Source organism: Hyperolius riggenbachi, chromosome 1 (genome assembly GCF_040937935.1).
Source record: "Hyperolius riggenbachi isolate aHypRig1 chromosome 1, aHypRig1.pri, whole genome shotgun sequence".
Classification (NCBI taxonomy): domain Eukaryota; kingdom Metazoa; phylum Chordata; class Amphibia; order Anura; family Hyperoliidae; genus Hyperolius; species Hyperolius riggenbachi.
In genome coordinates, this window is record NC_090646.1 from 239,603,061 (window position 1) to 239,615,446 (window position 12,386).

Here is a 12,386-nt window from a genome sequence, read left to right on the forward strand (position 1 = left end):
ACTACCTGATTCTGTCTGGTAGTGTGTTTAATTTAATGAAAATTTGCCAGCTCGAGCTCAAACACCAGTGATTGAGATTTTAGTTAAGTGATTAGGATTTTACAAAATCACACTCAAAATCGCTCCACAAAGCAATTGAGCTTTGGAAAAAAATCAAATCACGGAAGTGGAAAATACCTACCGCGATTCGATTCCTATGGTAAAGTAGCAACCCTAGCGATTTAAAAATCACTAGTGTTTTGTGATTTTGCGATTTGCAATTCTTTTTGCCAAATTGGGGGGTGCCTTGCAGAGGGGAGGAAACAAAGACTTGACCCTCTTCCTCTATTTAATATTTAATATTATAGGGACCTCTGTAAGTCTGTCCTCTTCCCAGGTGGAATGGGTCTAGGGATAAAACATACACATTTACACCGGATCAGTTAATTTTGGCGCGTGTCTCTGAGAGCCGAGCACTGAAGCTGGGCGCCCCAAAGCAGCAATGTTATGCTGCGTGGGGCACGTAGTAGTAATTCGGGGCTCCGGTGGCTGCCAGACCCCGAATTACATCTCCCTTCGAGTTGCAACAACTCGGAGAGGGAATAGTATATAACGCTGCCTCAGAGTTTTGCGGCAGTGGTGAGAGCCTTCATTCGGCTCTCCCATCGCCGAAATGTGCGGCGCCGAGTTAATATGTACTCCATTTACACATAAGTTACAAAAATGTTTAGTGCTTTATTTTAAACTTTACTTTTGATTCATGATCCTAAGCCAGTAACCTCTTTGATCTTGATTGAAAACCCCCCAATACACATTGCCTCCCACCACACTTTTCAAATCAACTCCCATATTTAAGAGTATATTTTTGTTTGGGCAATAACATTATCTAGATGTCCACCAGGATCACCATCAGGGTCGGACTGGGACACTAAGGGCCCACCAGATAAGTTTCAGCCTGAGGCCCCCCCCCCCACAATGCCCTCCCCCACCTTTTGGGCTCACATACGCATGTACTCTAGAAATTCTGCGCAGGATAAAAGACTATTATACTATGGTAGGGAATAGATTGTGAGCTCTTCTGAGGACAGTCCATGATAGGGAGGTGGCTACATGCGGCACGCGCAGTGTGCGCTGCAGCAAAAAAAAAAGCAGGTGTGGCTATGCACTGAAACATGGGCATGGTCATGATGGGTCATGGGCAGACCCAAAAATACACAAAATAAGTAGTGGCATTATTCACAGAGAGTGGGTCTGACCAGATAAACTTTAGATAAAATAATCAAGTAGTTACATGTCTCATGATAATTCATCAAGTAGTCAAATGCCGCTAAATAAAAATATTAAGTAGTCACACACCTCCAGATAAAATTATTAAGTAGCCAAGTGCCTTACAATGTAAGTGCCTTACAATAAATATCCAGGTGCACCAAAATAAAATAATTTAGTAGCCAAATTGGCCCTGTATACATAAATGAAGTAGCCATGTTGCCCAGAAAACAGAATTAAGTAGCCATGTGTCCATATACATCAGTATTAGGTAGTCAGTGCTGGCTGGGGAGGGCTGGGTGCTACTGCCTGCAATGCTGGGTGACGTTATTGGAGAGTATGCAGGGCCTGAGGCAAGTGTCATATGAAGGGCCTAGAGCCTGAGTATAGCTGCCACCAGTATAGGTAGCCAACTATAGGTGTCCCCAGTATAGGTAGTTAGCTATAGGTGCTCCCAGTATAGGTAGCAAGTTATAGGTGTCTCCGTTCTAGGTAGTTAGCTATAGGCGTCCCCAGTATAGGTAGTTAGCTACAGGTGTCTCCAGTATAAGTAAAAAGTTATAGGTGTTCCCAGTATAGGTAGCAAGTTATAGGTGTCCCCAGTATAAGTAGTTAGCTATAGGTGACACCAGTATAGGTAGCAAGGTATAGGTGCCCCCAGTATAGGTAGCCAGGTTTATAGGTGTCCCAGTTTAGGTAGCCAGGTCTATAGTTGTCTCCAATTTAGTTAGCCAGGTCTACAGGTGTCCTCAGTATAGGTAGCCAGGTCTATAGGTGTCCCAAGATTAGGTAGCCAGGTCTATAGATATCCCCAGTTTAGTTAGCCAGGTCTATAGGTGTCCCCAGTTTAGTTAGCCAGGTCTATAGTTGTCCTCAGAATAGGTAGCCAGGTCTGCAGGTGTCCTCAGTATAGGTAGACAGGTCTATAGGTGTCCCAGTATAGGTAGACAGGTCTATAGGTGTCCCCAATTTAGTTATTCATGTCTACAGGTGTCCCCAGATTAGGTAGCCAGATCTAAAGGTGTCCCCAGTTTAGTTAGCCAGGTCTATAGGTGGCCCCAGTTTAGCCAGGTCTACAGGTGTCCATGTCTCCTGGAGGGGGGAGCAGCAGGCACAGAGTGACGGGGAGGGGGGGGGCAGTTTCCCCCCTCCTACCTCACCTGAGGCCAACCCTTCCACACTCCCCCCTCCAGACCAGAATATTGCAGCGGCTGGAGGGGGAACAGCACAGGAAGGAGGAGCAGCGGCTGGCATAAAGTGGTGGAGTGGGGGGCAGCCTCCCCCCATCACCTAGGGCACCCCTTCCACGCTCCCCCATCCAGAATGTATCGCAGGCGCAGCGGCAGCGAGCGGGGAAGAACTTACAGCATCTGAGCCTAATATAGCGCCGAAGACCATTAGCAGAGACAACGTAACACCTTGGTCAAACTTCAAAGAAATTGATGAAGAAGTCACATCAAGCATCCTCCTTCACGTCCGCCTAACTACCTGTGACCTGGATCCTGGCCCAACACAGTTCATGTTGAACTGCCCCGACCTGTTCGTACCGGTATTCCTCAAAATTGTTAACTGTTCCTTACAATCAGGGATATTTCCTGCTTTACTGAAGGAAGCAATCATCAGGCCTCTCCTCAAAAAACCCTCCCTGGACCCAGATGCAATGACCAGCTACAGACCTATCTCTAACCTCCCCTTTCTGGGCAAGCTAATTGAAAAAGCTGTATACCTCCAGCTAGAAGCCAGAATCCTACAAAATAACAGTTATGACCCATTCCAGTCTGGCTTCAGGAAACACCACAGCACTGAAACTGCCCTCATCCAAATATGCAACCACCTGCTCATGGCAAGAGACAGAGGAGAGTGCTCGATCCTCATACTGCTAGACCTTTCTGCAGCCTTTGACACAGTTGACCATGACATCTTGATAAACAGGCTACAGGAATACTGCGGCATTGATGGCATAGTACTTCAGTGGTTCCAATCCTTCTTGAGTGGCAGAACCCACAAAGTGTCTATGGGGCCCTTCCTGTCCACCCCTGTAACACTTAAGTATGGGGTGCCCCAGGGCTCAATCCTCTCTCCCCTGCTTTTCACGATTTACATGCTACCGTTGGGAAAACTAATCCAAAAACATGGCCTGACATACCACTGCTACGCAGACGACACCCAACTATATCTTTCCTTCAAGCCTGGTGTGACAGACCCAACTCTAACTATAAACGCCTGCTTACGTGAACTACAGCAATGGATGAATGACAACTGGCTGAAACTAAATGCAGACAAAACTGAAGTCCTTCTGATTGGAGGGCAGAGCATGATAACAAAACAACTTAACTTGCAGTCTTCACCACTGGGAATAGGAGGCACGGATCTACGCAGCTCTGATCATGTGCGTAACCTGGGAGTTCTAATTGATGGGGATTTAAACTTCAGAACTCAAATCTCTGCGGTGGTGAAATCATCCTATTTTCACCTGAAGAACATTGCAAAAATCAAGCACCTCATACCCCCAGAAGATCTGCCAACCTTAGTCCACGCCTTCATCACATCCCGACTGGACTACTGCAATGCTCTCTACACTGGCCTTCCAAAAAAAGACCTGTACCGCCTACAGCTGATACAGAATACTGCTGCCAGACTGCTAACCAACCAACCCCGTCACTGCCACATAATGCCAGTCCTGCATTCCCTTCACTGGCTACCTATAGAATGGAGGGTCCTATTCAAGATCGGCCCACTGACATTTAAATCCCTGAATAATCTAGGCCCTGGATACTTGAAAGATATGTTACAGCTGCGTAGCAATCCCCGCATTCTCAGATCCACAGGTTCTAATAATCTAGTCATACCCAGAGTCCACTTGGAAACTTTTGGTCCCAGAGCCTTCTGTCATGCTGCCCCTATGTTTTGGAACTCCTTACCTCAACAGATCAGGACAGCCCCATCCCTGGATGTGTTTAAATCCAGACTGAAAACCCACCTGTTCAGTCTGGCATTTGCAGAAATATAACTTTTGTTGTGTGAATACTTCATCCTACTTACTACTGAATCTGAGAGAGCCTAAGCGCTTTGAGTCCTATGGGAGAAAAGCGCTATAGAAATGTTATTGTATTATTGTATTGTATTGTACCTCTTCCTGGTTCCAGCTCTGCGTGCCGCTGCTCTGGTCTGGTCTTCTCTGTTGTCCAATCACGCTCTCACAGGAAGCAGAATGAGAGTGTGATTGGACAACAGTCAGAGAAGACCAGACCAGAGCAGCGGCAAGCAGAGCTTGAACCAGGAAGTAGTAGGTTGTTCTCCGCTCACTGCACTAGGTAAGAGCTCAAGCAGAAAGTTTTAGCACCAAATTACCCATATGCCTATTCTCCCTAGGAGTAGAGACAGAAGTCTGAGATCCCATTGATATTAAAGGATGCTTCCACATTCCACCATAAATCACCCTCCACTGGTGAACACCTCCACATGCATGGGAGTTATTACCCCAAGCTACTCCCAGGCAACCAAGTTAGTGATGAGCCCTTTTCCATAAGGGTACTCTGTGAATGGGGTCTATTTTCCTTTGCAGGGTACCCCATAATCTTAACAGTGTAATTTAGCAGTGCTCGGGGGCAAAACCCCACAATCCTGGGCTCCATATTCTCTAAGGAATGCCAGACAGGTTTTTGAAATGTGCACTGTCAAAAGTTGTAATGTTCCACCAAAAAAGAAAAAATCTATTGTAGATTTAAGTAAATAGAAATGTTCCAAAAGCTCCACAATAGCCCTAACCCCTCCACTCCCATCTTGCATTGTTGAAAAATAAAATTTTCCCACTAAATCTTTAATTTTGACTTGTTTCTTATGCTACAAGGTCTCATTATAATTTTTTTGTGACACGTCCCTACTAGTAATCATGAATATACATTACAAATTTAGCGATGCCAGCAGGATCTTGAGAGACTTTCAATTAATTGGAAAAGCCAACACCACAGAATCTAATCCAAAACACAATGAAATAAAAAAACCCAAACAAAAAACTTTGGCTTGGTAAAAACCTCCACCATTTATTAAAAGAAATTGACCTATCAACCCTCATGACTGAGTAACTGTGAGATTGCATAGGCTTATGGCCACACACTATACAATGTTTAAAATATCTTTTCAATTCAAGAACTGCAATCAATTTTTCTGACTGATTGTAACATCTCAATAATCTGACCAATGTACCACACACATGTTCAGTTTTTCCCCAATTTTGAAATAAATGATTGAAAACCCAGAAAAAAATTGGTTGGGTCTATACATCAAGTAATTGACAATCTACCTCACACCATACAATTTTGATAAAAATTGAGTAGAAAAATCCAACACTCCCAATCTTTTATCGAACAAAAAGGGAAATTTGATCAGATTTCTCGAATAAATGAAATAAAGCTTTTGATTTTTCGGGACAACCAATCGTAATTATCGTACTGGTGTAAAATTGGATCTTTTAATTGTATGTTGTGTGGCCACCTTTAGACTACAAGGGACAGGGTGGAATGGGTTTGAATAATAGACATGGGCCTCGATTCATCATTGTCTTTGCGATAACTTTTTCCAGTTCATTAAATTACCGAGTTTATCAATTTCTAGTTGTATTCATCAAGGCCTTTGCGCATTCGGTGTGACTTCGATAAAATATTGATAACAATGTGTTAACCATTCGATAACGTGCCGATATTTCCATTTTCCAGCGGTAATTTAACACAAGGCCATAAGATTCCTGTGGAATTGTGGGTAAAAAGGCAGTCCTTTGAACACCACGTAGCAACATTCCGAATAGGGCTTAACACCTGGACAAGGATTCTGGAAGTGGCTTGGGACAATCCCACAATTTCGCCAGCTACGGCTTGATGGGAGCCTTTCCTGCAAGAATGTAGTGCAGCTATCAATTTAGTTAACCCTGGCACTGCCTGTGTTCTCTTACAAGATGATTGAAGAGAAATGGCGATGTCCTGGTAAAGCAAATAAATCCATTCTCTTGCAAATTGATATGTTTCTAGACCTTATTCTTGCCCTTCTGCGCCTTCAAATCACTCTCAGCTGATACATAACCAATTCAAATGGCTCCATCTTTTCTGTCAGCAATGATCTGACAGGAACAACGACAGAGCAGTGAAGGAGATAACTAATCCTAAATTTAACGCTAAACCACGCCCACTTTAATTTTCATGAATTGCACTTTCTTCCATTTTATCGCATCATTACCGAATGGTTACCGAATGCTCGCTAACAGCTGTAGATAACTTTGATGAATCCTGAAATCAACTTATAGAGTTTGGTATTTTATTGAGCTGTCGGTAATTGATTTGTTAAGTCTTGATGAATCGAGGCCATGCTCTCATTCAGAAGCTAAATGCTGCATCTTGAAAGTTGTTAAATTACTGTAAAATGAACTACTGTTTCAAGTTAAAGTAAAAAAAAATGTTCATGCAAAGAATTAAACATTGTTTTGCTTGCATTGGAACAGCTCCGGAGAAAATGACCACTTACTGCCTATCATTTAGGAAAAAAGTAAAAACTAAATTTTTGGAACCAGAAAATCTAAGTTTGTTCTTTAGCTCCCCCTGCTGGTAAGAGGGGACTTATCCGTTAGCCGGGCGCAATCCGGCAGGTGGCGCTGTTGTAGCTAATTTCATTCATACTTAGTTCACGTAGTACTGTGTGAATGGAACCGCTGCAGGTGGCGCTAATTACATTTATACGGAACGTAACAATACAGTGTTAATGGCAACTAATACATTGAATTTGAAGTGGCCGGAAACTGTCACTTAATGGAATTAAAATGAAGGCTGCGGCAATGTAACAGATGAAGCCGCCGCCTTTGTCTGTTGTTCTTATCCCCCTTTGCCCTCTCGCTTCTATACACTGCCAGGTGGAGTCGTTCGTCGCAAGCAAACAAGCAGGATTCACTGCTGCGACGAACGACTCTGGGGGGACACGCATGTCCCCGCAGGCTGCCAGCATTGTATAGAAGCGAGAGGGAAAAGGGGAGAAGAAGAACAACAGACGAAGGCGGCGGCTTCATCTGTTACATTGCTGCCGCCTTCATTTTAATTCCATTAAGTGACAGTTTCCGGCAACTTCAAATACAATGTATTAGTTGCCATTAACACTGTATTGTTATGTTCCATATTAATGTAATCAGCGCCACCTGCGGCGGTTCCATTCACACAGTACTTTGTGAACTAAGTATGAGTGAAATTAGCTACAACAGCGCCACCTGCCGGATGCGCCCGGCTCACGGATAAGTACTGTTAAAAGTATTGAAATGTAAAGGGAATAATTTCCTGGCTGAAAATGCCAATTCATGTGATAATCTATAAAAGGCATTTCCACATTAATTTACACATAAATAATTTTCTAAGCGAATAAAGAGGATTATTAATTTATTTTATAACTTATTTTCAGCTGGATTAAGGAGTCAGAGACACAAGCTATTCCAGTAAATGCCAAGGACAATAATCCATGGATGCCAGCCACCTGTTTTAGACACTATCGTGTTGATTCACAAAACTAATAGAATGCATAATGTTGTCTTTATTAGTTATTTTTTCACTTTATCTATAATGTAATATTGTAGAGCTCTGTAAGAAAATGGATGCCACCTATGTGTTTTTTGGTCCCCAGCAGAGAAGGCGTTTATGCAAAAGAGGCGCAACACAAAATAGTGATAACAGAATACTGGTAATTTTACCGATATTCTACTATCACCCTCTGTACCTTAATTCTCACTTGAACACACCCTTATCTATACCTAACCCTTACTAACCCCCACCTACTCCTAACACCACCCCTCACTCACCGCTATTTCGCTATAGTGTAGCCAAACTCTTGTAAACTACTTCTGTCAGCATGCCCACCAGTCCTGCAGAGTTCTGATGCTTGGTAGCGGAACTGTGCAATTGCTAATTGTTGCAGGCACCTCCCACACTAAAATTTTTGTCTGTAGCCAGTATTTCTGTTTTAACATGGGTGCCTATGGTGATGCCCAAATTCCCCAGGTGCTAATCTCACCGAAATTGTCTGTTTTGCCTGAGAAGGGCCTCTCAATTATTGTGAGGTCTGCTCCAAGAGCTGCAACAAGGAGCCAAGGATTCCAGGCAGCTGTTATGCTGAATATGTTAGATTATAAGAGATATATAGCAATGGTCCCAACAATCAGAATACCAGCTCAAGGGAATGGTATACTTATATCAAAATATGCAGTTGTCAACATTTGCAACAGGCCTCCCTTGACAGGCTTCACATATTAAGCCTGTTCCAAGAGCTGGAACATAAGGCCTAGGATGTAGACAACAATTATGGTGGAAATGTCTTGGCACTAGGCTGCACTGGCTGTAACACTGTAAGAAAATAAGTATAGCACATTTGAGTTTGAGCTTATTTTATTCACATCAAAGCATACTTTTAAATCTTCACAGGTAATTAAGTGCAAGGCTGCAATATGCTGGGGACCCAAGCAACCTCTCAGCATCGAGGAGATTGAAGTTGCTCCACCAAAACGCCATGAAGTCCGTGTCAAGGTAAAATGAGCTTCTTCTCTATGTTAAACAATGTTGGAAGCAAATGTACATTGACTGCAGCACATCCAGATGGTTCACAAACTCCACAGCTAGGAATGCTCATTCGGATTCTGCGGAATTGAAATTTCCACATTTTTTATTAGAGATGTGCTTACTGCAACGGCAATCAGAAATTGGCGTTTAAAATAGGATTTCCACGGAAATGCCGCTTTATCGGAAAATCGGATTACCGTGGTCATTTCAGACCAATTACAAGACTCAGATACTACCGAGTATTATAGAGTCTTGTGATTGGCCTAAAATTTCTGTGGAATTCTGATTACTGCTGTAAAATTCTGTATTGTCTGATTGGTCCAATACTCAGAAGTATTATACTTAACTGACTTTATTTACAAAATGACAAAAATAGAGGTAAATAAATCGGTAATCAGAAATCCACAGAATCGGTAATTACCATTTTTGGTAATCAGCATGTCCAACACTATCCCTTTCCACAGCTGTTCAAAAGTGGTCCTGGCAAGTACCTTGTAAAATAGTACTGGAATATATTACCTGTCAAATAAACTTTAGATTGTAAGTAGTGTTGGGCGAACAGTGTTCGCCACTGTTCGGGTTCTGCAGAACATCACCCTGTTCGGGTGATGTTCGAGTTCGGCCGAACACCTGATGGTGTTCAGCCTTTTAAGTTCGGGTTCGCCCCGAACTACTAATTGGCCGCCGAACAGGGCCGAACAGGGCCCCTGTTCGGCCGAATACTGCCCCCCTATGGGGTCGCAGGCATAAGGGGGGAGCATGCCCCAATCACGGGGGGGGGGGTCGAAAATTCCCCCCACCCCCTCCGCTAGCGCTCCCCCCTCTGCCCGCTTCCCCATACAAAAGTTTCAGGAAGTACCGGTCCGGTGGTAGTGGGTGGCTGGCAGTGGGCGGCACTGTGAAATGAGTGACTGAGGAGGAGGAGTCCGGAGAGTGACGCGTTGAGGGAGGCCGGGCAGCGGGCGGTTCAGCAGTAGTGCCATACTACTGCTGAACCGCCCGCTGCCCGGCCTCCCTCAACGCGTCACTCTCCGGACTCCTCCTCCTCAGTCACTCACTTCACAGTGCCGCCCACTGCCAGCCACCCACTACCACCGGACCGGTACTTCCTGAAACTTTTGTATGGGGAAGCGGGCAGAGGGGGGAGCGCTAGCGGAGGGGGTGGGGGGAATTTCCGCCCCCCCCTCGCGATCGGGGCATGCTCCCCCCTTATGCCTGCGACCCCATAGGGCCCCCAAAAGCGGGATGTTCGGGGAGTTCGGGGTTCGGCCCGAACATGTCGAACATTGCGGCCATGTTCGGCGAACTTTCCCGAACCCGAACATCCAGGTGTTCGCCCAACACTAATTGTAAGCTCACAAGGGCAGGGCTCTCACCCTTTTGTGTCATGGAATGTCAATTTAATTGCTTGCACTCTGTTTGACCTTTATGCATTTTAGTCATCATGTTAAATTTGCTATTGTAATCAGCAGTTCTGTATTTTGTATCAGTGTTCATATTTGATGTATATCATTGTCTGTATCCCTTGTTTGTTTTCTTACATTGTACAGCGCCACGGAATATGTTGGCGCTTTATAAATAAATAATAATAATAATAATAAACTATGTCCACCCCTTCCATAAGCTTATGGTCACTCAATGCAGCATTAAAACAAAATAAACTACTATATATAGTGTATATATATATATATATATATATATATATATATATGTGTGAAGAAACGCGGAAAAGCCGCCGCATGGATGCAGGATGAGGCGGCTGTCGGACGCGGCGGTTTGTACGCATAGGCCTGCTTCTCTCAGTGGGGCGTGATGCGGAGGAAACGCCGCACGCTCGGACAGCGTGGCGGCGGATTCCGCATCCCATACAACATTACAACACATGACTGGTGTGGCTGGGACTGATAGTCCACACTGGTTTAGGAGGACGCGTGCGCGCACAGAGAGGCAGGGCCTTTATGGCAGTCAGAAGAGGGTCAGCTGACCAGGCCGGTCAGCTGAAAATTGCAGCAACTTTCATTGGTCCAGCACTTAAGGGAGGTGCTGGAGAACACTGGTGTATATATACTGGGTGCTGGTCATTCTCTGGTTGCCTGTCGTTGCGATCACTACGTGGTAGCACTCAGGCCTTGTCTGTATCTGTGTTCTAGCATAGTTCCAAAGGTGTTGACGATCACGGACCTCACACCTTAGCGTTAGGAATATTGAACTGTATTATTTGTTATGACCTTCTGCCTGCCTGACTATTCTCCTGTAATCTGATTCTGTACCTTGCTATCTCTGATATCCTGTTGCCAAACTCTGCTCGTTCCTGGACTCTGTATTTGCCTCCTGATTCTGTACCTTGCTATTCTGATACTCCGTTGCCAAACCCTGCCTGTTCATTGGATTCCATATCTGTCTCCTGAATCTATACCTTATCTGTCTGTGTGTTAACGACCTGGCTTGCCCGACCTCGAGAACTGGCCTTACTGTTAGAGGCAGTTCCCAGACCTGTTAGTGACACCCTCTCACTGGTGTCACTCACGCTCTGTCCTTCCTACTCTCAGCCTAGCTCCTCCCCCGGGAGAGTCTAGGCCTTCGGAAGGAACTACTTCTGTGCTATACTCAAAATATTATTGTTGCACTTAAACACTCACTTGCTATCTCAGGTATCCAGAGGTTAGTAGATACATCTGATTATCGGTGATACTGCAGATCATCAATAATCGGGTATATTCTGTATTCTCGGTGATACTGCAGTTCACCGGTAATCAGACCCTCTCTGTGTTACACCGATCGTTACAATATAATATATATATATATATATATATATATATATATATATATATATATATATATATATATATATATATATATATATATATATATATATATAGTGGGTGTTACAGTTATATTAATGACACATCCGAGGAATTTACAAAAAAAATACTCCTACAGTTGGAGTGTTTGAATTTGGAAAGGCAAAAATCTAAAACTGTGGGAAATGTTTTATAACTTGGCAAACCTTTAGAGAAAAAACATACAACAGAGATCAGATTATCCGTTTTATGAGTTTCTTTAAGAACACTACATGGTACCTGAAAGGCAAAATTGGGGGATATTTGGGCAAATTAAAGATTTGATATTGAGGTGAATTAGCTAGGAGAGGTGGGCTGGGGAATGAGGGGAAGTGGTTCGACCAGGGATTCAGGGATGTACCTGAGGTGCAGTTTAGTTTTGGTTTTCGGGTTTTTTTTTTCTTTTTCTTTCTCTTTCTTTTTCTTTTCTTTTTTTGCTTTCAGACTTACTCATAACTTAACGTAAGAATATCATCTTCAATTCAAGGCAATACAATTTGAGATAACATAGAAATACAATGATGGAATCTAGAGGACAGAAAGGTGTTATGAAGCCGTGATTTAATTTAATGGGATAGACAGGACTATAAGCCTAGGGAATTGATAAACTAGTCATGGGCGGAGATTTCTAGTCATCCTTAAATTGTATAACTTATTGGGAACATATTACTAAGTCAGAAATCTCTACATCTCTCTGTCTATAATTACCGAATAACATCAT

General features: G+C 43.6%; 1 protein-coding gene across 1 annotated transcript in view; it reads left to right on the forward strand.

Moving 5' to 3' along the window:
- The window catches only part of LOC137504044 (alcohol dehydrogenase 1), an 89,765-nt gene that overhangs the window by 24,803 nt on the left and 52,576 nt on the right, over positions 1-12,386 (forward strand). Inside the window, exon 2 of the mRNA XM_068231970.1 lies at positions 8,691-8,792. Coding sequence (XP_068088071.1) covers positions 8,691-8,792 — 102 coding nt within the window. The remainder of the gene's footprint in view (positions 1-8,690; positions 8,793-12,386) is intronic.